This window comes from the organism of the source record quoted next, unplaced genomic scaffold (assembly GCF_019419815.1).
Source record: "Pyrus x bretschneideri cultivar Hongxiangsu unplaced genomic scaffold, Pyrus_bretschneideri_v1 Contig4, whole genome shotgun sequence".
NCBI lineage: Eukaryota > Viridiplantae > Streptophyta > Magnoliopsida > Rosales > Rosaceae > Pyrus > Pyrus x bretschneideri.
This window is the reverse complement of record NW_025999723.1, coordinates 4,905,971-4,931,428: the sequence shown is the minus strand read 5'-3', so window position 1 is coordinate 4,931,428 and position 25,458 is coordinate 4,905,971. Positions and strand designations below refer to the sequence as shown.

Genomic DNA, 25,458 nt, shown 5'->3' with positions numbered 1-25,458 from the left:
ACTTGGGACCCTTGCACATGGCCGTTGGCGGCGGGAGCTTAGAGACGGTTGAGATCTTGGGGCTAATGTAAATGCCAAGAGCAACGGCGGCGCCACCCCTCTATACATGGCTAATTCTATGGGGTACGATGATATAACTAAGTTTCTTAATAGTAGAAAGGTTAATTTGAACTGCATTTACTGATCGCATTGAAGACCACATATGATATATCCAAAAAAACATTATTGATTTGTTTGCACACCTTATATATTGATTGGATTAAGGGACAACGATGAATAGAGGAACAAGTTGGAAGCCAATTTCACATTTGGTCCTATTGGGTGATACCATATAAACTTGGGAAACTTCGCTCATTTGTATTTTGCATTGGAGTTTCTATTAGTTCTAGTGAATTTGTACTCATTGCATTTTTGTTCTTGTGCCTTCATTTTAGTCTAATTCATCAATTAAGTCGAATGTTTTACTCATTTAATGGATTAGGCTAACATTGCTAACAAAAAATAAGACTTTTTAGCCAAAATATCTTTAAGATTGGCATAACTTTTCACTTTGGTCCCTCAAATCGAAGTAGTCGCTATGATTGTCCATCGTCAATCATTTTGGTCGTGTGAAAAATCTCTGTTAAATTGAGGGTATTTTTTTGTCAAATTAACTCATTCACTTAAATTGATGGTTTCTTCAATTCAACATACATTTTTCATATAATGACCAAAATGATTAACGATGGAGTACTAGATAATTTCATGAATTATTTCTATCGATTTTAAATCTTAGAAACCAAATGAAGTTAGGATAATTTTAGAGGCCAAAACTACGAAGGCGTAAATGCAAGACGAAAGTGAAAAACCAAATAAACGCGGGGACTATGAGTGCAAATTTTGGCTCCCTTGGCAGTTGGTTCAAATTACCCATGACACCTCTCTACTGTGACTCTCCCTCCGCTGCAGAGCAAAAATGTACGCCTCACTCCTCCTCCTCCTCCTCCTCCTCACAAACCCGGTATCACCGTCCTCCTCCCCGGATCGTTTCACCAAATCCGTCCCCTCTTCCCTCCACCGCCACGCGTCCCAAGAGTACTTCGAGCTTGGTGAACCCCTGCGGTTCGATCGTCTCACCCCGTCCTGCTCCCTCCGCGTGCTCACCCACTCCTTCGCCAACACAATCAACGGCCCTCCTTTCTCCACCCCCTACTCCCCGCCGTCCGGTTGTTCATCCTCCCCTCCCTGGTCCGGGTGGTCCCACGTCGCCCTAGAGTTTCGTGCCAAATGCAAAGGCGAGCAGTACGACCGTATCGCCGGCTTGTGGCTCGGCGGCACTGAGATCCTCCGTACCAGCACGGCCGAGCCCACGGAGGACGGAATCTTCTGGAAGGTTCGAAAGGATATCACAAAGTACTCCTCTCTCCTCTCACGCTCCGGCCTCAACCTCACCATGATGCTCGAAAACGTCGTCAACTGCGACTACACCGGCGTTTACCACGTCGAAGTTCATTCCTTTTCTACGACCATGTCCTTTCCTACGACAAAAACGCCGCCGTTTCGCCTATTAAGGTTTCTTCGATCATCCCAAATCAAATTTCCGGTATCGTCCCAGACAAACCGGCCGATTTGATCCTCCCGATATCAGATACCGGAAACAAAGGATTCTGGTTCCGAATCGAGAGCGAATTCGATTTACACTCAAAGGCAATTCGAATTCCTCGGAACGCAAGGCGAGTCGTTTTGGAACTGTACGTGTCGTTCCACGGAAACGACGAGTTTTGGTACTCGAATCCGCCGGATATATACATCTCGACGAACCACTTAACGACGGGGAGAGGACACGGAGCTTACAGGGAGGTTTTCGTGACGATTGACGGCGACTTGGTGGGGTCGGAAGTTCCGTTTCCGGTGGTGTTCACTGGCGGCATTAACCCTCTGTTTTGGGAGCCGGTGGTGGCGATCGGGGCATTCGATCTTCCTTCCTACGATCTAGAACTGACGCCATTTCTGGAGAAGCTTCTAGATGGAAAACCTCACAACTTCGGAATCGGAGTGACGGATGCGATTTCGTACTGGCTTGTGGATGCCAATCTGCACATTTGGCTGGATCATCAGTCCAAAACCGTGCAAGCAAGACGCAGTTTTTTACCTCTGCCTCCGGCAGTCAGGGTAAAGCGCCGCTCGCAGTTCAAACAGCTTGATGGGTCTTTCGACATCAGGGCAGAGAGGAGTAGCCAATTTGTGGGTTGGGTGTTGTCGAGTTCTGGCAACTTCACCACCACAGTTTCCCAGCAGTACGAGTTCAGGAACTCGATTAAGTTCGCCAACAGTGGGACTTACAAATTGGTGAAGCAGAAAGTGAGGGCGAAGAGGGAAGTGAAGGTTGTGGATCAGATAGGCGCGGCGGTGCTGAGGAGTAAAGTTAAGAGGAGGTACCCTCTCAATATGATCACCGCCACGCTACCAGGGTGGCGGAAGGACACCTATTTGCTGGTGACCAATTTGTCGCATTCGTTGAAGGAGAAGAGCCTGCACGGAAGATATTCGAGGCGGGTTTATAACCGTCAGGATTCGAGAGGGTGGATGGAGGTGAAGGACCACTCTGTTCTCTCTGGGAATGCAGATACTAATCAGAGTTTTAGTTGCAGAGATGAGTATGGTTGTTATTCAAGAACTATTGCAACAATTGATGGCAGCCTCACCATGGATAACTCCACCTTCCATTGTTTGTCTGTCTCGTGACGACAACGGGAATTGTTGCCGTTGTTCTTCTTGTTCCGTTTGCAAGATTTCTTGGCTTCCAAGTATCTGGTTTATGCTTGATTATGTATAGATGTAATAATCTGCATTTTATTTGTATTATCTTATCATTCCATTACAGGTATGAATATAAATTTTATCTATGATCGTGTAAGACGCTTATTTTGCGAGTCGAAAACAAAACAAAAATGTCGAAAACGTTCTATTTCTATCTCACGGTTGGTTAATATATATGATATAAGATCGTACAGGTATAACAAAATGATGAGCAACTCCAATCATGAGTTACTTGCACCTCTCGAAGGACGCCAGAAACCTTTCTTACCGAAAAGAAACTGATCTCGGTAGAGGGCTGTAGACCAGTGAAGCGACTGCAGAATCGGTCTCAGCTTGTCTATCACTTCAACTGTGTCCCGAACCACTAGATATCCACCGGGTCTTAATACGCGATCCATCTCCACCACAACATCTACAATGTTGCATCTGACAAAATCGAAGACTAGTATCAATCAAAATTGTTGACTTGTGTGCGAAACTAGTACTAACATACTTTCATTAGAAGATCTATAGCAATCAAAAGGTTATAAGAGCAGTGAGAAATCATACTGTACCTGTCTGGAAGTTTTTCGAAGAGAAAACTGGAATGCAGCAGATCATAGGTTCTAGGGTAGGTATTCAAAGACTCGCACCAGTCATGGTATATTCCGATCAACCCTCTGTCAAAAATAACCGGCAGAGTGTTGGGTAGATGAATGGGACGACATTCATTACCCAGAGCTGTTGATCGGTAAGTGCCGCAGCGAACCTGAAAGGCACCACCGGTAAAAGAGGATTGGATTAGAGCAGCATTGGAGTGATCATCTGACCCCAACGGCTAAGCAATATGATGACAAAATAAAAATGAAAATATGTTTACCCTCCAAAACCAGCATTCATATCCATTACATTCCGCACAGTCGACCAATTTATAGCAGCATTTTTTTGATAGGCATCTGACACAAGCGCAGTCCATTGAATGGTGTCCTTGTAGAACAATTCCTCCCCTTCCGGGTCATGATTTAGGCTTGGAGGTTTACCGGTAAGTCTGCTAGGCCAGGGCACGGGCCAGCCATAGTGAGGTAGTGGGGTAAGACAAGCAGTGAGAGGCGCATACCTGTAACAAAAACATAGGCAAAATTACGAGAGTCTAAAGGTACTCTGCTTAGACTAGTTTTCTGTTCGTCAAAAGCTTTACACAACCACTGCTAGTAAGTAGCAGCGCTAGGAGAGAGAATAACCAGAAAATTACCATGCACCTACTTTCCTCTCTTTAGGACCACAAACAGGTGGATGCTTTTCTTTGCGTTTGAAATATCGAGCAAAGGAGATAGGCTTCTGATATATTACAAGCCCAATTCCAGTTGAATCAACAGTCTTAGCAACAACGTCCCAGCACATTGATTTTGTCAGAGCCTCCATTGCTGGAAGAAACATGATGAATATCAAACGTAGGTCAGCTCCACGTATCTTCGCTTTTTATAGTACATTTTATTGCTTAAGTCTAAGCTCTAAAGCTTCCATGAAATGCAGTCCAGTAAAGAAAATAGAAGGTCACTATAAGGATGAGTGAAAGAGAGAAATAGAGTTGGATTACGAACATTTCCATACACTTGTATCTCTTTCATTGTCGCGATAAACTGGTGTAGCTGACCATACGAAAAAACCCCCAGGCCGAAGAACCCTGTTGAGCTCCAGTAGTGGTTTCCCTCCTACACTAACCAAAAACCGTCAAAATAACCATAGAAAATACGACAGAGAATAGTGCATAAAGAAAGAACTTCCAAACTTGATAGAAAGAAGTGATTTATTTAGACAGTACCATTGGCATCCCAGTGAACCCGACACCTTGCACAATGAATTAAATCAAATGCATCATTTGGAAATGTCAGCCTTTGCGTTCCAATCACTGAGAGAGTAGCAGGAATCCCCCTTTCAAGAGCAAACTGTATCTGAGCTTCATGTTCATCTTTCGGGGCAAATGACATGGTAATAACATTTTTATCCAGCAAATAGCCACCAAAGCTAGCAACACCACAACCAACATCTAAAACAACCCTTACGTGACTCCCCCATTCAATCACTGGCAAAGTCTACAACGAAAAAAATAGAAACCAAATCAACATTTTCACAAGCAATGTAAAAGCAAAAGCGGGGGTAGCACTGTACCTTTTCAATGAAATCAGTGTAGTGATCAACTCCTTCCTTGAACTGAGTACCACCCCCGGGGAAAATAAGATGGTCATCAGACTTCTTCACCCAATTTTGGTCCTTCTTGTACTCGACGAGCTTCGGGTGAGGAACATTGTTATACCATATCTAGAAACAGAGAACATCACCAATACATTATTGAGTGCAAGTAAACAGACGAAGCCAACAACCACTTCACAATTCCAAAAACATTTTCACAAAAAGGAAATCATGAAATTTTCCTGGAAAATTAAATTGAAAGCCGATTGCTTCAAGTATCAAACCAATAAACCCAATTCTCAAAACGAACCAAATCACCCGACTTCTTCATTCAAATCAAGAAACCCATTTGAGAAAAACCAGAAACACACCAAATTACCCGCCTTCTTGAATCAAATCAACAAAGCCCATTTGAGAAAAACCAGAAACAACTCTTACCAAAGTAAAAATCTCACCATGTCCCTGCTCTGAGGCCACGAAACCGGCACCTTGTACCCTTTGGGAAGCGGCTCCAGGCACCGCTGGTGGCGGCTGGGGGCAGTGCCGCTCGCGGTGCTCCATATGCCGCCGCGACTGCAACGCCTTGATCGCCTTAAAATTGTCCAAGCACGGAATGTAATCGACCGCCACCGGACCCGTACAGAGGTTCCAATTCGAATTCCCAGAAACAGGGAAAGAGGGTTCCTGCCAAACGAGGTTGTCTACTTGGGTCGCCGCTCCGGCGGGGTTGGAGGGGGCGGGAGGAGAGATGGGTTGCGAGGTTTGGAGATCGGAGTAGAAGAAGAGAGGGTAAGGGGTGCTGGTGCTGGTGAAGAGGAGGATTGTGAGGCAGACGAGTAGGAGTGAGAGTGTGAAAACGAAGAGGAATTTTCGCTCTTTGAAAAAGCTGGAGACTGAGATTGCCATTGTTGGCTGATATCTCTGTGTGTAGATTGTAGAGAGAGAAAGAGAGAGAGAGAGAGAGAGAGAGAGAGAGAGAGAGAGAGAGTGAGAGAGGGAAGTGTATTTATATGGACTGGGGAGGACGGAGGTGATCGAGTGGATTGGAGATGGAGGGAGGAGTACGCGGTATTTTTATAAGGATTTTCGAAATGTCGGTATCCGATGGAGTAGCTGCTCGTTTATTGAACTCTGTCTGCAATTAATTATGTTATTTTCATTTCTATCTGGAACACTTGCGTCCGCAGAATTAGTTACACTTACACTATCAAATCATTTTTGTATAGAATATAGGAAAACTAATAGAAAATGTTTGAGTTTTAACGATAAGGATAAAATAAAGGGTAAAGTGAATAGTATCAGGTTTGACTTTTTAGTGTAAAAATATGATTTTTGGTTAAAGTAAGGGTTTTTCGTTAAAACTTCCATAAAATAATGGTGAGCTTTATTTTTTTTATTTTTTAGCAAAAGATATTACGGGTTAAGTCTTACAATGAGCTAGTAATAATGGTTTAAATTTGTTTTTGACAATAATTAAACCTAAGATCTTTCACTTACAAGTAAAGAGAAATACTATTAAACTATAGGACTAAGCGACAAAATACTGATGGGTTGTAATAAGTATGTGAGTCATTTTAAGACCAAGATATGAATGCAAGCTTGGATCGTTTGGAAATGTGTTTTTAAAGTAAAACAAATCATCAACAATCACGCTATATAGTTTACATAAAGGGTAATATTAGAGAGACTAAAAATTTAAACCAAATTGCAAACTAAATAATATGTCACTAATAGAAAATAAACACATTAATCTACACTTAAGTAATAATTCAACCATCAACAATCATATCATTTGGTTTAAAAAATTTCGTCTCTCTAACATTATCCTTACATAAAATGGTTCGTATAAATGGTCTCCCTAGCATTACCGAAATACTATTGTTAGTAATAGATAGTGATAATGCCACGTCAGCTATAATCAGTCTAGCTAATGTGGAGATACTTTTGGTTGACAGTTATACATGATTAGTTAATTAACGTATTGAAATTATAAGCAGATTAGTTAACTTAACTGACGCCTTGCTATGTGGTGACAAACGAAAACCTTGGTTGGAGCCTCATATATGCCTATTTTATTGTCACAATACAAGATAACAACAACTCAAAGTAAAGCAACCACCTCCACCAAATGAGCCGTCCCACCACAAGAAGTCCACCGCCACCACCTGGAAGAAAGACCAAATAACAAAAAGAACGAACGAAAAATGAGACTATGAGCATTCCCTTTATCCTACCAAATAATGCAAATTGCACTTTAAATGTTACCGACAACCAGAATGTGTCACCGGAGGTGATCCTTGGAGGCGATACTCGATAAAATGAGTAGCACGGGTAGATGGTTGTAGATTCACGGTGAGAAAACAATATTTGGAGAGGAACAACAGCTCAGAGAACACTGAAACACGAAAAGCTAAGATGACATCCGAAACCTAAGGCCATAAAAAGATAAGCAAAAGGAGGAGTAGGGGAAGGAAGTGAGAGAAGATGGCTATTTGCTGCTACCGACCCCAAATATATGCAGTAGAGGCACACAACATTTCTCCATTGCTGTTTTAAATGTCGAAATAAAAATTAAAGGTGTCATGTATCTGCATTCCTCCACCAAAAATTCGGCTCAGTTTGGTAAATTGCCGAAATACCTGAATGATACAATACGTCGAAATCGGTTTTATACAAATGTTAATAAAGCTAGAGTACAAAATAATCAAAAAACGAACTTGCTTGATGGAAACTGTTATGCCACCATCTCTAATCCACATTTTTTCTCAATCTACTATGCCGGGACCTGCGTCAACGTTAACTTCTCCCATTCCGGTGTCTTCTTCCTCCTCGCTACCTTCATCACCACTAACCTCCTCATTCTCCTGGCGAAGCTTAATCATGTGCTCGGCAAGTAGTTTATCATCCCGTTCACTCACCTACATCACCAGTACACCATATTAGACCCAGCAATACAAAAGTTTACGTGAAAAAGTCAACTGAGATTACTATGGATTTGAAACTCAGTGCTATGACTATTCTGATAAAAAGTAAGTTCTACAGGTTCTAAAATAATAAATTGATAAGAAGTCAATTTCCACTGAATATCAAAAACAGGCGGCAAAACCAAGATTACATGTAAAACAGACAAAATATGAAGAAGAAGGGTTGGCACTCACCACTCTGGGTGCTTCCTTCACTGCTAGTTTCCCCTTGTGATGTTCAATTTCTTGCGTGCACGCTACAATTGCATTGCTCAGAACTGATATCCCTTGCTCCTGCCCAACCCAGAACAGATAATAAAACTCATTAGCAAAGTAGCTAGTGACAACATTATAATCATATTTCACAACTGTCCGAAGCTCAACAGAAACCATGCTAAATTTCCAGCTTCCAAAAATATGGTATTGATAGAAGAGAAGTCGTAACAAATGCTGTATCGATGCAGGAACTGAAGATTTTGATAATACAAATCAAGCAATAAATAAGAACCAAGAGGAAACTAAAATCAGTGATAGAATGGCAAGGTCAAATAGTCTCATCGCTAAATCTGAAGTTGATATAGAAGATACACGCTATTATGTAGACAATACACTTGCAACAAAGAGTAGATAGCGGATATAAAAACAAGTGCAGAAAAAGCTGTGATCCCTAACAGCCATCAGGTGATGTCTTAACTGACTCAAATTCAAAGTTCAAGGTACAAAATTTGAAGATCTACTTCTTCACAAAAAGAGTGATCGGGCTCTGAACTTGAATGTTCCTTTTTGCTAGATAGGAAAACAAACTTTTAAACCCTGAATCAAAACACTTGCTTATTCACAACAGCATAATGTACAATGTAGTCTATGTAGACATCGCAGACATCAGCATGACACTATACAGCTTCTTGGGTAATCTAGATTTCTGCATAGTAATCAGTGCAATTGAAACAATAATTGATCAAATGGAGATTTAAATCACAGTTTAAGCAAACCTTATCAAGAGTCTGCGTGGTAAGAACATAAAGTGGAGGAGCAACCAGTTTAATTTTCACAGGACAGTCATTATTACCCGCAGCTTCTGCTTTCCTCATGGCATCCTGCAGATCACAATGTCTAAAATCAAAATCCACTAAAAAAAAAGAAAAACACCATGAAAGAAAAATAAGCAGCGGCCTCTGGAGGACATAACAGAACCTTAATGTGAAGAACACCATCAAATTGGAAGCATTTCATTTCAATATCAGCACGGATCTTCAATGGTTGTGGGGTCATTCTTCTCCTAATATTCTTCACCAGAGATTCTTTAACTTCCTCTGACACAGCAGGAACAACCTTAGTGACCTGCAAATTCAGATGCAAGCGAGTATGACACCTTTACATATGCGACATAAACAAGAGAATATGAGGCATAAACCGCACACAAACTGGCGTTACCTCCTGTCCATCAGGGCCAGCCTCCTTGACCTCACATGTGAGGGTGCTAAGAACTGAATCAGGATCAGTCACAACTATTTTGAAAGCCTGCACAGAGCAATAAATCATGTTAACTACTGAAAAACAACACCACAAACATAAGCTGAAACAATGTTAAACATCCTCACCTCAAAAGCATGACCATACTTCCGGTATAACGGCCAGCCAATATTGACATACAAGTCCTGTAACAAATAAAGTGAATTAGTAATAGCCTAAACTCCTATGAAAAACGATAGGTAATAAAAAATCAATAATTTGTTTGACCATCCGCCATTCAGATAAAGGCAGCATCCATAAATCCCAGTTAACAATAACACACAATCTTAGGGCTTATTTGGAATTGCTTCTAAAATGACCATAAGCGGTTTCGATGAAAATATTTTTAGAACCAATCCTTAGTAAAATGCAAATGAATCCTAAAAGAGCACTTGAAGTGGGGGCTAGTGCTTTTAGAACCCAAAAACATTTTCTCTATAAGTACTTTCAATCATTTTAAAAGCCATTTTAAAAGCACTTCCAAACAAAACCTTTTGTGTAAATTGCAGCAATGAATTTCTAACTCCAGTGTTGCAACACAACAGACCGGCATAAAAGTCTACTTTTCTTCTCCAATGTACAATTCTCACGAAATTCTCACAACCCAAAACATCACAAAACCCTAACAATCCAAATCCAACAAAAATTACCTCCAAATCAATCCCCAAAGTCTCGGCGACGTGGCGCATGATGGAGTGGACGAGCTTGCTCTTGTTGTACCTCTCCTCGCAGGCCTGAATATCCTCCTCTGAAACCCTCCGCTTGCTCAAATCGATGTAGCCCTTCTCCTTGTCGACCCTGAGGACCATGACGGGCTCGATGCGTCCAACCTTGATGAGGCTGCTGACACTCCGAATCCGGCGGCGGGAGAGCTCGGAGAAGAGAATCATGCCCTCGATGTTGTTGTACTCGAGGAGAGAGACGTAGGCGCCCATGTCGGCGATGTTCTTCACCTGGATCATCACCGCCATGTCAACATCCGGGTACCGCGCTTCGTACATCCGGCACTCTAGGTTCGGCGTGTGGGAAGCCATAGTTGCTGCTGCTTCCCGGTGGATTGCAACGCCTAGGGTTCGTGTTTCTAGAGAGAAAGAGTTTCTGATTTGCTTGGCGCGCCGGAGCAAAGAGGGTTAGGGTTTTTGAGCAGAGACGGATAGCTAAGCTGTGATAGTAGCAACTCAACTTCGGTACCGGAAACGCATTTTTTTTTTATTTTTTAACTACCATAGTCACCTCGTTGTCTTTTTTTTTTTTAACCATGTTATATTTACATCCATTATAAAAAAGTTAAAAAAGTTAAAATGTTATATTCCCACCTAATATTATTTAGAGATAAATTTTTCTTAAAAAGAATATAAAAAAATAATATTACTCAGCCAGAAAAGAAAAAAAAAAAAACCCGTTTCCTTTCCAAATTCCAATTGGGGTGGGAATGAAGAATTATGGGTTTTCATTCTTTGCTTTTTCCCCTTTTGTTTTCTTTTTCATATGCATTTTCCATTTTTACCACATATGATGGAGATTCTCTTACTTTGTCACACATTTTTAATTTCTGGGTTCGTTCTAGTTTTGTAAGTTATTGGTTAATTTGTGCTAGATTGTTTATTTTTGTTATTGATAAGCTATTTTGCTTGTGTATGAGCAATGGTCAATTGGATCTAAAAGAAGAGCATGAATTCTAAAGCAAAACAAGACAGAAAAAATCCCAATTCATATTCTTTGAGGAACAAACCAAGAGCAATTTAATCAGAAAAATACAGAAAAGCATCGAAACGCGGGAGTTTACTGATAAAGCGATAATCGGTACAAGAAAAACGAAAACAAAAACCAGCAACTCTTTTTTGAACTAATAACATCCAAGGGCTTATCCAAGGAAAAGTTCAGAAATAAAGAAATAGGAATATATATATTTGTTTTCGAAGTTCATCACCATCAAAAGGCTTTGAAACAATGTGTGCCCAGTATGAAGCAAAGGGCGTGAGATTTGGGTTTCACCTTCTGGTTATTCGAAGGGCAATTAATTATATAAAATTTAACAATACCGTCGAAAGATAAAGAGGGAAACGGTTATTAAAGGAAACTCATTAAAAAACAAATTTACCCTAACCTAATGAAAACAAATTCCAGGAATTCTCATAGGAAAACGTGAAACAAATTTCACCCTAACCTAATGAAAATTCAAATAAAAAGTAACAGAGCTATGCTTCAATTGTTCGATGTCGACAAATCAAGATAACCGACATAAAATTATCTTTTACCTCTTCAACAGAAACATAATCATCTACTTCTTTCATAGAAACGTCGTCTTCTAAGTTCATTCTTTTTGCTTTCTCTGAATGAAAGGAGATGTGAAGGCTGAGTTAGGGCTTAAGGGAGACAAATTTTTTAAACATAACGTGAGAGTTATCACACCCAAACTTTTCTTAAAAAAAAAAAAAAAAAAAAGAGTCATGCAAAAGGGGATAACTAAAGTCTTTATTAGTCATTTTACAAATGGAGAAATTTGTAATTAAAAAATTCATAAAAAGGTGGGTGGAAAGATAAGACAATGGGATGGGAATAACACCTTTTTTTTTTTTTTTTTATTTTTCCTAATTTTATGAATGGGCTGCATAAAGCCACCATTAGCTCAAGGCCCAAAGCTTGGAAGTTGAGAGAGGAAAAAAAAAAAAAAAAAAGAGTTAAACAATGAACGTCGACAGCAGGATTCGAACCTGCGCAGGCAAAGCCCAACAGATTTCGAGTCTGTCTCCTTAACCACTCGGACATATCGACGGTGCGCTCTTCGTGGCACAAAACTTAATTAAATGAAAATATTTATACATACAGCACTTTTCTGGTTATTAGATGAAAATGGAAAATTTCAATAAAAATTCAAAAACTTGTTGAAAAATTAGTAGTGCTTCTTGGAGATTGCTAGGTGTTATAAAAAAAAAAAAGTGACTTAATACTTTTTAACTTGGATTGCCAAACGTTTTAAAAGAGTTTTCTAGTTATTTGTAAATGCTTTTAGTAATTTTAAAATACTTTAAGTGTTTTTTATAAAGAAAAATACATAATTAGTGATTTTTGCAGAAGATACTTTAAATGCTTTTGAAATCCATAAACATTTTCACAAATTGTATATTCAACTATTTTAAAAACAATTACAAACGAGCGTGATCTCACCTACTTATCACTATCAATTACATAGATTATTGTCTATAACCACAATTTCTCATGACAAAAGTTGGCCGCCCATTTCCTTCCCTCCAAAGCAAAAACAAATAAAGAAAAAAGATCAACTCTTTGATAAAGCATTCACAATTGTAGAACGACAAAGCAAACAAAGTACCACCACATTGCACTAACAAAAAAAAGTAAAGCAAAAGATGTCATGGCATTCCAAAAGCTTCCACAACGTCCAACATGGCGAGCTCAGATTTTGCAGAGGCACCGGGACTCGACGCCGTGAGCCTCACAAACACGATTGCGTCCACCGCTCAAAGCGCAAGGACACACCGCCACAACTGCCAGCAGCTCGCAGAGCACTGTAAGGATGGTAGGAAACTTGCTTGAGAAGATGAAATCAACGAACTTTATGAAGCTTCCATGTACAAAGGAGCCGTTGGATGGTCTTGAAAAGGCTCTTGTAAAAGCGCTTCTACTAGTACAGGGTTGCAGAGACAACAGCTGCCTCTACATGTTTGCCCTGCGATGGAGTGTGGTGTATCAATTCCGACAAGTCCAGGCGGAGATTGACCACCACGTCGGTCTCCTAGTCCGCCCCTTGGTTTCTCTGCTTCAAGAGTTTCGCCTTCAAGTATGTCAATGCTTTTCTTATAAGACAATTTGACATGTTATTTAGTAACATGACGGTGTTTCCTCATTCGACTGTTTGGAATGTTATTTCGTAATATACAAATAGTATAACAAGATAACATTTTCAACCAAAATAAGTCTAAATTGATGGGATATTATGAACTAATTAACTAGTACTATTGTGGCTATGAACTTAGAATTTGAAGGAAAGCTTGGAGGCTATTGAAGAGGATCAGAGGTTGTATACACTTGATGAACAGGACATGGAGGTTCATGGTGTGGTGTTGAAGCCTGATCAGACAATGAAAGATGCAGACATATTGGAGAGGGCGCTGTCTCGAAAATATCCCAACATGGCTTTTGATGAGGCACTCCAGGAGGAGAAGGAGAAGCTGAATATCGAACTACAGCGAGCAATAACGATTAACGATCCTGATCAATGTCGGATGATTGAACATCTTATTCACGTAGCAGAAAATGTAGTGAGTGGTGTGATGCCAGGAAAGAAAGTTGAGAAGCTTCTTGTCAACGAACCAAGTTATGTGGTGTCAGGGTAAGTAGTGTTTGAGGGATTGAGAGTACACTAGCCAATCACAAGTAATTTTTCGGTGCTACCGTCACATTGACATGTGACCAATACACTTGTGTTATAACACGTATGCCAGTAACAAACATTTCTCGTCAAGCACATTTTAGTAGCCTGCGTTATTATATGGTTGATTAAAAGCATTTGTGGCACAGATGCATAACCAATGCCAACTCCATCTATACAGGCCCCGGGTTTCAGCCGGAGAATGAAGGCCGGGGGGAGTGGCAGGTTGAGCTTTTCGGTTGTTGCAGTGAGCCTTGTTTAAGTGAGTTTCTCAAACGCGTTAACCCCGTTCCAAACGCACTTTCTCACTATTTGAATTACCATGTTTTAACAGGCCTGAAGACCTGCATTTACCCCTGTGGAACATTTTCCTGGATAGCCAATGTGATGTCAAAAGGAAAAATATGTAAGCATACCCGCTCTCACGTATAAACATAAACAAGCATAAGTGCTTTTAACCGAAGCATTCACAAACAAGACCTAATTGATCCGACTTTTTCCTTGGACTACAGCTCACGAGCAAGCAGCAAGTAATCTTATTGCTTACTCCCTTTTCGGAGGCTGCTGCTGTTACACTTGCTGTGTGAGAAGAAAGTTGCGGGAACTTTTTAACATAGAGGTACTCATCGTATAATTCTTTCTACATTACTACTTGAGTAGTACGCTTCTGCTTTTATCCGTCGTAACCAGAATTAGTTTCGTAGGGAAGTTGCTGTGACGACCTTCTTACTCACCTTATGTGCTGCTGTTGTGCACTGGTTCAGGAGCTACGAGAACTCGAACTCAGAAGCTTTGAAGGTAGGTTACATAAGCCTCGGGTCTCCGGTGCTTCACAATTGAAGCTTAGCTTTGTTAAGCACTTTTACCCTTGTTAACAGCAAATATCTTGCAGGTTGCCACGGAAGAAAGATGCTTCCTCCACCATTTCAGTGGATGAAGCCTTAAGTGCCTTGTATGAGACTTGCCACAAATGTGGGTAGGTCATTTAGCTAAGGCAGTGTGCTGAAAATCACCTTTTTCATATATTAGAATGGTTTAGAGTAAAATATTGTGTTATAAAATGAAATATCAATTTCAAGCGCATTGTGTTCATTTTTTGGGCTTCAACACCCTTGAAAAATTCTTATATCTGACTGCTCGTATATCTAAGAGTATCACCCTCGTCCACTTCTGACAAGCGTGTTGCCGAATACAAGCAGTCGGACATAAAGATTTCTCAAAACCCCTGCGTTGCATCTCCTTCTAGCTTGAAAACATCAAGTCAAATTGGGCATTATCTTCGGCTCAAGTTCAGAAAATGAGATTTTCTCCGGATCTCGAAATTCAAAGTTAGCGGACCCAGAGACTCAGGCCGTTCAAAAGAGAGACTATGATCCTTGTTTTATGTAACATGAGCTAATAGAATGGATTAATAAGAGCCTTAAGATTTAAAATAAGTAGTTCAAATCTCAAAGTTCGCCGACTACAGATACATATTCGAGAGGACCTTAAGACCAAGTTCTCGATTATTTATCAGGCACTCAATATGAATGCTTTGCAACATCAGAATGTAAAGATTGTTACTTTAGTAGAAGAGATCTTCTCCGGATCTCTTCCACAAAGGCCAGATGATCAAGTGATCCGGACTTTTGAAATTTCATCTAACAGCCCACCTGTTTTGACCTCTTAAAAGCTATAATAATTTTTGGCCGTTGGATGAAATTTCAAAGGTTTGGATCACTTGATCCGGTGACCTTGGTGAAAGAGATTCGGAGAGGATCTCTTCTCTTGGGATGTGTGGTTCCTATTAAAGAAACTATGGCCCAACCTTTTGCACATCTTTCATTTTTTTACCACAAAATAATTGAAATTTATCCCTTCCTCACTTGAAAAGAGAATATTGCAATTCATGTAGGGCGTGTTTGATTGGCTTCTCTAAGTTTCACTGGACTGGTTATGATACTTATACCGTGTTTGGTGCAAGCAAGGATTATGTTTAATGAGACTAAGTCGGACTCGCTAGGATTAAATGCTTCCCTAAGGGGCCTTAGCGAGACCCCCGAAAAGGAGAGGATTGCTAATCCTATCTCCTACACTTGCTTTGCTTCATCTCAGGCTCGTCTAGGACTCCAGTATGCTTCGCATCGTCTTCGTAGTCGTCCAACGATCGACGACGGACCTACATCGTCGTCGAAACCCCAATCCCCAAAAGACTTTATATTTGAAAGAATGCTGCCGGATGAGTGCTGCTGCAAGCGTAACGACAGGCAAAAGTGTCTGCAATCCCCGCTTCAACGACGACGCTGCAAAGCACAAACCACCACTTCAACGAGGTCAAACCCAAAATTGAACGGATCTAGGCCAACCAAGCTCACCCATTCGAGATTCCACGCCCACCAAACAAAAACATGAAAAATCAAGCCCGATTCTTCATTTTGCAGGAATTTTTTTTGGCAATTAATCGGAAACAAGAGGGAAGGGAAGGAGAGCGAGGGATGGAGAGAACCAAGGAGATAAAAGGGAGAAAAAGATGGACTGGTGGAGGCTTCTAGAGAGAGGGAGAGTTTTTTTTTAGAAGAAAAAAATGGTAGAATTAATTAATATAATATTATTAGATATAAATTAAAAAAATATATAATTTTGTAGTTTGGTATTATTCTTCTTTTTAGTCCAACACTGCACCAAACGCTTCACTAAATCAGTTCAGCTTAGTGTAGTATAAGCCAATCTAGTTTAATCCCTAAAACTAGTCCAGTCCAATCCAGTGCAACAAACCTTCCCTCTGAGTTACAAAATGATCCACGACGTAATCGCGGGCCGAGTAGTGAAGTCATGGCCCAAGTAGCAGTTGGATCCCCTCAAAGCCCACCCTGCGCCATTCTGTAGGGTTTTAGTGAGGGCGTCTCTCTCCCTCCCTCCCTCTCGCTCTCTCCCTCCCTCTTGCCCGTTCAGAGCTCCATCGGAAGCTCAGATACTTCCCCAGAGTTCAAGATCACAGTCCCAAAATGGTAATTACCCTCTCACCTTTCTGTTCTTCATTTTTCTTATTTTTTTACCTCGTAATTTTTATTTTTCATATTTCCCGTCGCTATTGAATTAGTATTTTTAATCTCTACTATTATCATTCCTCAAATCCGCATGATATGTATATCCCAGATCTAAATCTTAATTCTGGTTATTTAATATTTTTCTTTTTTGTGCTGTATAACTATTTCATGATTTTCAAAATTGCTGGAAAATTGTAATAAGCTTGTATTTACTAATTAGAGCAAAAAAAATCTTGTTTGATTTTGTTGAACTGATTAATTACATGTATTAATCAATGTAAATTTACATTATCTATAACCAGAATTATTGCTGTGGTCTGCATTGTAAAATTATATCGACGAGTTTAGTGTAATTTTTGAAAAGCTGTTATGAATTGAACTTTCAATTCTGTTGCTCTAAGAATATGATTTGGGATTAGAGAAAATGATACTGTGACAGTATGTTTGAATCCGAATCGAATACTCCGTAACGAAGCCATGGGGAGAAACAGAAGTTTCTTGCTAGCTGAATTATGTTCTTGTTTACAAATGGGATGAGTTTTAGGCTTGTGACTTGTGCAGGCGAGAGGTTTGAAGAAGCATTTGAAGAGGCTCAACGCCCCGAAGCATTGGATGCTCGACAAACTTGGCGGAGCATTTGTAAGTTGAAAACCTATTATTTGTTCTCCCTTTAATGTTGATGCTTGTGGTGCTGCTTCATTTCTCCTTTGTAAATGGATTATTTCGTTCGTTTGTTGCTTAAATTCTTCTGTTACTTAGGCACCTAAGCCTTCATCTGGGCCTCACAAGTCCAGGGAATGCCTTCCCTTGGTCATTATTCTACGAAACCGATTGAAATATGCTCTAACTTACCGGGAGGTCATTTCCATCTTGATGCAACGGCATGTTCTGGTTGACGGCAAGGTTAGGACTGACAAAACATATCCTTCCGGTTTCATGGGTATGTTCATCCTATCTTTTATTTCCAGGCTTGTAACATGGCTAGTTGTCGGATGATTGTTTATGCTTCCTTGTTCACAGCACCCATTTTCAGCCGTTATTAAGTTCTACCGCCATTGCGTGGTGATCTTATTCCATTTTTCATGTAACTGTAGATGCGTTCAACTGCAATTCACAAGAGTATTAGGAGATGTTTCCTTTCATTTCGTGGCCGTAGATTTTGTCATAGAACTTATATTGCTCCTTGATTTGCAGATGTTATTTCAATCCCCAAAACAAATGAGAATTTCCGTCTCCTTTATGACACAAAGGGTCGGTTCCGTCTCCACTCAATCCGGGACGAAGAGGCAAAGGTTATTTTTCTTTTCAAATGCATGACTTAAACTCTCGTCCAAAAAAATTTACATGACTTGAATAACTACCAAGGTTCTAAAAGACGCTAAGCGCTAGTTGGGCCGCGGGCTAGGATCTAGCGCCTAGGCGGACCAGGTGGATTTAAGTAAATCTATTATATTTATCATAAATTAGAAAATAGAATGACATATATATTATGAAGTAGTAGAACATAGTGAAAACATGTGGAGCAAACATATAATGTGTGTTTATTAAGTATTCAATAAGTCTTTTACAATTTATTAGAAACAATAAAATGCAAAAGGAAAGTTATCTATTTTCTAAGTGAGTTGCAACCTAGGCAAGTGTCTAGGCGGATCTGGACAGGCTAGGCGGGTGCCTATGTGAATCTAGGAGGGCGCCTCAGCAGGTCTGAGCGTCCCTTTCTTAATTTTTAAACGTCTAGACATTAATTGAGTACGGTGGCCAGCTGCCTAGCGCCTAGACAGAGATTTTTAGAACAGTGATAACTACTGCATTTGGATCATGTTTCATTGTCCATATGGATCTTTTCGATCTGCAAAATTCCACATCTTGAATAACACAAGGGTTGGTTCGGTCTCCGCTCAAACTGCATTTCATCCAGTTAACTGATGGACATTTTCTCTATTCTGATTTCTTGAGAACGGGTTTTTCGCTGCAGTTCAAACTTTGCAAGGTCCGGTCTGTGCAATTTGGGCAGAAGGGCATCCCATACATTAACACCTACGACGGACGGACCATCCGCTACCCTGACCCTCTCATCAAGGCCAACGACACTATAAGCTTGACCTAGAGGCCAACAAGATCACCGACTTCATTAAGTTCGATGTTGGCAATGTGGTGATGGTTACCGGTGGACGGAACAGAGGGCGTGTTGGAGTAATCAAGAACAGGGAGAAACACAAGGGAAGTTTCGAGACAATCCACGTCCAAGATGCCACCGGCCATGAGTTTGCTACTCGATTGGGCAATGTGTTCACCATTGGCAAGGGGACAAAGCCGTGGGTAAGTCTTCCCAAGGGAAAGGGTATCAAGCTGACCATCATTGAAGAGGCGAAAAGGAGGCAAGCAGCCCAACAGGCAGCGACGGCATAAGTAACTATGCACAGCCTTCAAATTTTGATTTACTTGTGTGGCTGTTGGTTTTGCTGCAGACCTGGAGCTGTTGGTTCGGAATTTGTTCTTCAAAACTCAAACATTTCCTGTTTGTTTTGCTCAGTACTGGGTAATTCTAACTGTTTATTTCATCTATAACGAAATACTCAACTAAGCAAGGTTTGAATGTGAACAAATCAACGACAACCCGTTGCGAATGCAGCTAAATCCCTCCCAAAGTACACTTGATACTTCATAACCTAGGTCAAGTTGGCGGCAGATTACGAAACTTTCTCTGGTGCTTCAGAGCACACTACTATATTTTCGAGTTTTTTAACCGTCAGGTCTTTGTTCAAAGTTACTCCCCTACTGTAAATTTTTGTTTACAGCTACTCCCCTAGTTGGGTAAACGTGTAAATTTTTGTTTAGAGTTACTCCCCTAGTTGGGTAAACGTCTTCCTTCTAACATACGAAATTTTGTGTGCAATATCATATAAAGCTTGGTGACAAGTAAGAACCTTTGAACTACTCGAATTGATGTATAAACTAACCCTTGTCAGCAGTCCTAGGAGACATGAATTTGGTTAATACATTCACCATCTAACGGTCAGATATGGCCAAATATAAATCTTTTCTTGCATATCTAACCGCTAGATGGTAAAAGTATTAAAGTTTGTGCATGTACCGTAATCAGTTCCGTGAAAGATTCCCAACCCCTTTACACGGCAGTCCACTTTGCTGGCAAATAAAAAAGGGGTATGAGAATCATTTGCCCTTTTCCAGTGGAGTTCCACCCAAAAGTATCCAAAGGGTCACCAAAAAATCCGTTAGACCAGACTTTTTTCCTCCCCTTTTTTCTAAGATATGTCAACTTCTATTCATTATTCATAAATATGTAAAAACCAAACAGATTCATAAGCTGCATTCAACTAATTTGGCTAAAATTTGTCCCTCGTGTATTTTCCTCATCCGATAAACTAACAAAAGGTTCTAACCATGCAACCAAAACCTATAAACAGCTACAATCAACGCACCAGACAACATAACACGACTTTTAACAGTGACAAACTCATCATCACGCAGCAACAGCATCCCCGTGGAGTAGCGCCTGGTCGAAGTGCCACACCCCTGGAACACACGGAATAGCATACAGTTTTAAGAAACGGGAAATGAAATCAGATAATGTTATTGTCAAATGACGAACATTTAACGTAGGATAACGATGACAACGAAATTGAATTATGGGTTCCTACCATGTCCTTTGCCAACTCTCCTTAGTTGAGCAACATATTCAGATATTTTCTTGATTGCTTCCACCTACAAAGGTAAAAGCACAACTTCAAAAATCATGCCGCAAGTGTCCCTGTAGAACCTTTCCAACTCGGGACAAATAAAAGAGGATATCAAGACTAACCTGCTCAGCCAAAAACTCGGTTTCAACAAAATCTGTTAACTGCGGATCTTTGCTCTTCACAGCAACCTGTTAGTCGTAAATTCGAGGATGAACACAGCATAATAAGATTATGAATTCATAACACGAACCAAACGATGTTACTGGTACAAATACAATCACCTACAACTAATCATCTTATACTAAGAAGACAGCATACAATAAGAATGGATGTCTTACACTGTGCAAGTGGAGCAGCTTTTCATTTGTCAGTTTCTCGAGTGACAATGCAAGCTCCATTGCTGAATCGAAAACATAGGACCGAGTTAGAGCTCAATAATTAACAGTTAAATCATAGTATATCAGTCCAATAAACTAGTCCATTCACAGAAAATCATCTACAAAAACCAGGTGTCTCTCATTTCTCGTTTAAATAAGCCAGCACACCTTAAATTGCATATATCACATCAACTTTCATCGTTAAACAGGTGACCAATTTTCTTCAAAGCCCAATAACAATGTTCTACAACACAACTAAATAAGAAATATTCATGTAAATCCCAACGGAGAATATAACAGAATGGTGTCCAGGAGCCAAAATTTAATTGTTAATGTTCTCGTCACAAATACACAAGCCAGGGCCAATAAAACTAACTATATAAAGCATCTCCTTTCTCTGGATGGTCAAACTCAGACACAGGCATCAGAATTGTCTGCAACTTCACTCTTCCACCACGCTTATTCTGGGAAATGACGACAATAATAAAAAAGAAAAGTGATAAGGAACTCGTTTTACAAACGGTAAACTGAATTTAAGGCTCATCAGAGTAATAAAAACACAAAACATAATATACTAGACAAGGACTAAGACAAACACCTGGTATTCCATTAATTTCTCGGCATGATCCCTTTCTTCCTCACTCGATTCCTTGAAAAACCTGCGATATAACGAAACCATAAATAACAAAATCACTGTATTAAAATGCTCAAATTAGCATAAAGTATTTACAGGACATTACTTGGCAAGACCCTTGAGCGCAACATTGTCCCTGTCGAAATAGGCGTACATGGCATGGTAAATGTACGAGACATTGTACTCCACACTGATATTCCACCAAAGAAACAAATCAACCGTTAGCGTGCATCAGAGCGTAAGCAAATACAACCGAATTTTGACAAAGATTAGTCGGATTCACAGTTGCAATACTTTTAGATTCGAAATTCGAAACCAAACATTCATACACAAATCCAAGAACAAAGATTTACTAATCCAACCATACACAAATTCTAGCAGGTATACGGATAGAACAATTCGCATAAAATAATTAAGGGCACAATCGGATATTTCTTCAAGATTTAAACTTTAACACACAAAATTAATTGCAGTAATCAAATACTATAAGTTAGAAACAATTCCTTCATAGATATATAACACGTGAATGGAAAAGAAAGAAAACCCACTTGATCTGCTCGTTAATGGCGGCCTCGCTTTCGTCAGTGAACTTCTGGCGGGCGAGAGAGACTTGTGGGAGAGTAGGGACGAGGTCGAGCTCCTTCTTCACCTCCTCAAACGGCTCGAAAACCACACCGGTAAGCGGCCGATTATTCGCGTTCTTTGAAGCGCAGACGACGACCCCACTTTCATTTCTCGCCGGAGAGAACCGGAGAATCGAGGACATAGACGTGGAGGAGGTCAGAGGCGAGAACGAGTACGAAACCGACGGCGGTGATGACGGCGGAGCAGAGGAAAACAGAGGACAAAAACTGTCCCCGCGAGCGAGCGAGGGAGAGGAGGCCGAAGAAGCTTTGAGAAGCATGATTCTGGAGAGGGTAACAGAGGAAGATAAGGGTTTTGACTTTTGAGTGAGTGTGGAAGTGGAGAAAGGGACTGGGATATATGGGTGGCTAAGGGCTGTGGGACCATTGGATCAAAACCACGTGGACGACTGGGTTTGATTTGTTGGGAGGGGCGCGTGGCGGGCTTGTGGCATAGCTGGATGTGCTGTGGGATCCACGGAAATATCTGGAACTGTGGGGAGTGTGTTGAACTTTTCTGGATAATTTGTGCTCATCTCCAATTCATTTTGATAAGGATTTTAAATATTCGTGAATCGTATCTGTTCATTATACTATTAGTTTTTGTCAAGTACTTATATTTATGTAGATTTTGTTGTAGAACTTTTATTGCTCCTTGAATTGCAGAAGTTATTTCAATCCCCAAAACCAATGAGAATTTCCACAACTTGAATAACACAAAGGGTCGGTTCGCCCTCTGCTTAAACTGCATTTCATCCAGTTAACTGATGAACATTTTCTCTATTCTGATTTCTTAAGAACGGTTTTTTGCTGCAGTTCAAACTTTCCAAGGTCTGGTCTGTGCAATTTGGGCAGAAGGGCATCCCATACATTAAAAGCAACTCCAGCGTGTGAAACCTCCCTCAAGCAATACATTATGCTATCCACCTAGTGAACAGTAACTGTCCTTAATGAACAGTAATCGTCTTTTGCATCTCCACCGTTGCACTTCAATAGCCTTGGTAATAGGCAATAAAATATTAGTATTTTTTTAGGTTGCTTTAGATTTTAGCCCTTACAATTCATTATTTCTATATAAAAACTCATATATCTTTAAATATCCAATTTAAGCCCAAATTTAAAATTTGCAAACATATAGGAACACTATTGACCTATTAATACAATTTATTTACACGCATGCCACTCATACTTTATGGTCCCTTTTCAAATTCCTAAATTTATGCCAAATTAAAAGTAGTAGAAAAAGTGAAATAAAATGAAAAAAGTGTTTGCATTAACCGTATCTATGTCAAACTAGAAAAGTAGTTTTTTTTTTTCGTGATATATTTTGTAGCAATTTTATCCATATTAATTGGTAGGTAAATTAGTTTGTTCCAATTATTTAAAAAACAAAAATACTACACCTATATTATATATTTTGAATCAAATAACATTCCTCTAACTTGTAGGTAAATTATTTTCTATGTAGTGTTATATATGTTAGACACGTTTTTGTTGTTGTATAAACATGAGTGGAACATAATATTGTTGATTTTATACATCAAACTGCATTTCTTTTGTTATAGGTAAATTATTTTCCATGTACAAGTACTTATATTAGGCAAGTTTTGTTGTTGGTACATACAATATTTTGTATCATCGTAAAGAAAGATGTTACATTACACCCATGGTATAATTGTTGTAGGTAAATTATTGGAAATTAATTTGTAGTTAGGTAATGAACCTTTTGTGTCATATCCCGCCCCGAGGTCCACCACATCCCGGGTCCGCTCCACCACCGTAGGATGATATTGTCCGCTTTGGACCCGACCACGCTCTCACGATTTTGTTTTTGGGAACTCACATGAGAACTTCCCAATGGGTCACTCATCATGGAAGTGTTCTCGCGCGCTACTCGCTTAACTTCGGAGTTCCAATGGAACCCGAAACCAGTGAGCTCCAAAAAGGCCTCGTGCTAGGTAGGGATGAGAATATACATATAAGGATCACTCCCATGGGTGATGTGGGATCTTACAATCCACCCCCCTTAGGAGCTCGACGTCCTCATTGGCACACCACGACCAGAGTTAGGCTCTGATACCAAATTGTCATATCCCGGCCCGAGGTCCACCACATCTCGGGCCCGCTCCACCACCGTAGCATGATATTGTCCGCTTTGGGCCCCAACCACACCCTCACAGTTTTGTTTATGGGAACTCACATGAGAACTTCCTAGTGGGTCACTCATAATGAAGTGTTATTGCACGCTACTCGCTTAACTTCAGAGTTCCAATGGAACCCTAAGCCAGTGAGCTCCCAAAAGGCCTCGTGCTAGGTAGGGATGAGAATACATATAAGGATCACTCCCCTGAGCGATGTGGGATCTTACATTTTGCATCATTGGAAATGAACATTTCAAAGACTAGGTAGGTAAATTAATTTGTTCTAATTATATAAAAGAAAATTACACTACACCTAGCTATATTTAATTTTTCCAATTATTAAAAAAATTTATACTACACCCAACCAAATAACATTTTTCTAACTTGTAGGTAAATTATTTTTCATGTATTGTTAGATATGTTAGACACATTTTATTGTTGTATAAACATGGGTGTAACATAGTATTTTTAATACTATACATCTAACTACATTTCTTCTTAATATAGGTGAATTATTTTCCATGTATTAGTAAATACGTTAGACACATTTTGTTGTTGGTATAAACATTATTTTGCATCATTGTAAAAAAGAGATATTATATTACACCCATGGTATAATTGTTCTTAGGTAAATTAATGTGCATGTAGATAATGAAATACAATGTTCTAATATATTAATAAAAAAAGGAAAAATTCAAAAGTATTCAAGAGTAGAGTGAAAAAACTGAATAGTTTTATGAAAATTCAAAACCTTTCTAAAAAATTAATATGCAATAAATTTTTAACATTAATGTCTTTTTTTTTTCTTGTTGCAAAATCATTTACTATTTCCTTACAATTAATTGTCTACATCAAGTAGGTAATAGGGGTATTTTAGGCATGTGAAAAATGTAAAATGTGTGAATTAATATGAAGTAAATGAATTTGCTTATGTGGATCTTAGTCATTGAGTTTTCTTTGAGTAAAAAAGTTATGTAAGATTTTATATGAAGAAATTTGAGTTTGAATGGCTAAAGTCATATTTTCACTATTTTTTATTTATAAAATAATACAAAATAATTTTAATTGTAATTTCGGATAAGTTTTTTAATCGTTCTTGTTGTGCCATGTGTCATTATTC

At 39.7% G+C, this 25,458-nt stretch overlaps 6 protein-coding genes and 1 non-coding gene across 7 annotated transcripts; 3 read left to right on the top strand and 4 right to left on the bottom strand.

The window, feature by feature from the left end:
• The first annotated feature begins 940 nt into the window (after positions 1–940).
• Positions 941–2,885, top strand: LOC103958643 (peptide-N4-(N-acetyl-beta-glucosaminyl)asparagine amidase A). The gene is given in 2 exon segments (XM_009370934.3): positions 941–1,490; positions 1,493–2,885. Coding segments are annotated over 2 exon segments (1,767 nt in total). The 5' UTR covers positions 941–955; the 3' UTR covers positions 2,725–2,885.
• LOC103958642 (probable methyltransferase PMT23) lies at positions 2,811–6,063 on the bottom strand. Its single transcript, XM_009370933.3, is given in 10 exon segments — positions 2,811–3,225; positions 3,354–3,501; positions 3,504–3,547; positions 3,659–3,895; positions 4,031–4,202; positions 4,380–4,490; positions 4,601–4,871; positions 4,948–5,097; positions 5,424–5,489; positions 5,491–6,063. Coding segments are annotated over 10 exon segments (1,788 nt in total). The 5' UTR covers positions 5,875–6,063; the 3' UTR covers positions 2,811–3,020.
• Positions 6,064–7,533: 1,470 nt separating this feature from the next.
• LOC103958644 (eukaryotic translation initiation factor 2 subunit alpha homolog) lies at positions 7,534–10,662 on the bottom strand. The gene is made up of 7 exons (XM_009370935.3): positions 10,094–10,662; positions 9,533–9,589; positions 9,366–9,452; positions 9,126–9,272; positions 8,924–9,028; positions 8,127–8,225; positions 7,534–7,886 (listed from the first exon to the last, which is right to left on the bottom strand). The coding sequence occupies exons 1-7, from the start codon at positions 10,475–10,477 to the stop codon at positions 7,734–7,736; spliced, it is 1,032 nt and encodes a 343-aa protein (XP_009369210.1). The 5' UTR covers positions 10,478–10,662; the 3' UTR covers positions 7,534–7,733.
• A 1,474-nt stretch (positions 10,663–12,136) lies between these two features.
• Positions 12,137–12,218, bottom strand: TRNAS-CGA. Its single transcript has one exon. It is a non-coding gene; the product is annotated as a tRNA-Ser (tRNA).
• A 617-nt stretch (positions 12,219–12,835) lies between these two features.
• LOC103958645 (protein MID1-COMPLEMENTING ACTIVITY 1-like) lies at positions 12,836–14,944 on the top strand. The gene is made up of 7 exons (XM_048565802.1): positions 12,836–13,245; positions 13,442–13,797; positions 13,986–14,098; positions 14,171–14,242; positions 14,349–14,455; positions 14,541–14,634; positions 14,729–14,944. The coding sequence occupies exons 1-7, from the start codon at positions 12,982–12,984 to the stop codon at positions 14,779–14,781; spliced, it is 1,059 nt and encodes a 352-aa protein (XP_048421759.1). The 5' UTR covers positions 12,836–12,981; the 3' UTR covers positions 14,782–14,944.
• A 1,745-nt stretch (positions 14,945–16,689) lies between these two features.
• Positions 16,690–19,446, top strand: LOC103958646 (40S ribosomal protein S4-3). Its single transcript, XM_009370937.3, is given in 6 exon segments — positions 16,690–16,823; positions 17,424–17,501; positions 17,622–17,802; positions 18,057–18,154; positions 18,838–18,952; positions 18,955–19,446. Coding segments are annotated over 6 exon segments (792 nt in total). The 5' UTR covers positions 16,690–16,820; the 3' UTR covers positions 19,272–19,446.
• Positions 19,447–20,134: 688 nt separating this feature from the next.
• Positions 20,135–22,478, bottom strand: LOC103958648 (ferritin-3, chloroplastic-like). Its single transcript, NM_001302296.1, is given in 8 exon segments — positions 20,135–20,399; positions 20,525–20,588; positions 20,686–20,751; positions 20,902–20,963; positions 21,317–21,404; positions 21,539–21,599; positions 21,681–21,764; positions 22,123–22,478. Coding segments are annotated over 8 exon segments (834 nt in total). The 3' UTR covers positions 20,135–20,346.
• Between the last annotated feature and the right edge of the window lie 2,980 nt (positions 22,479–25,458).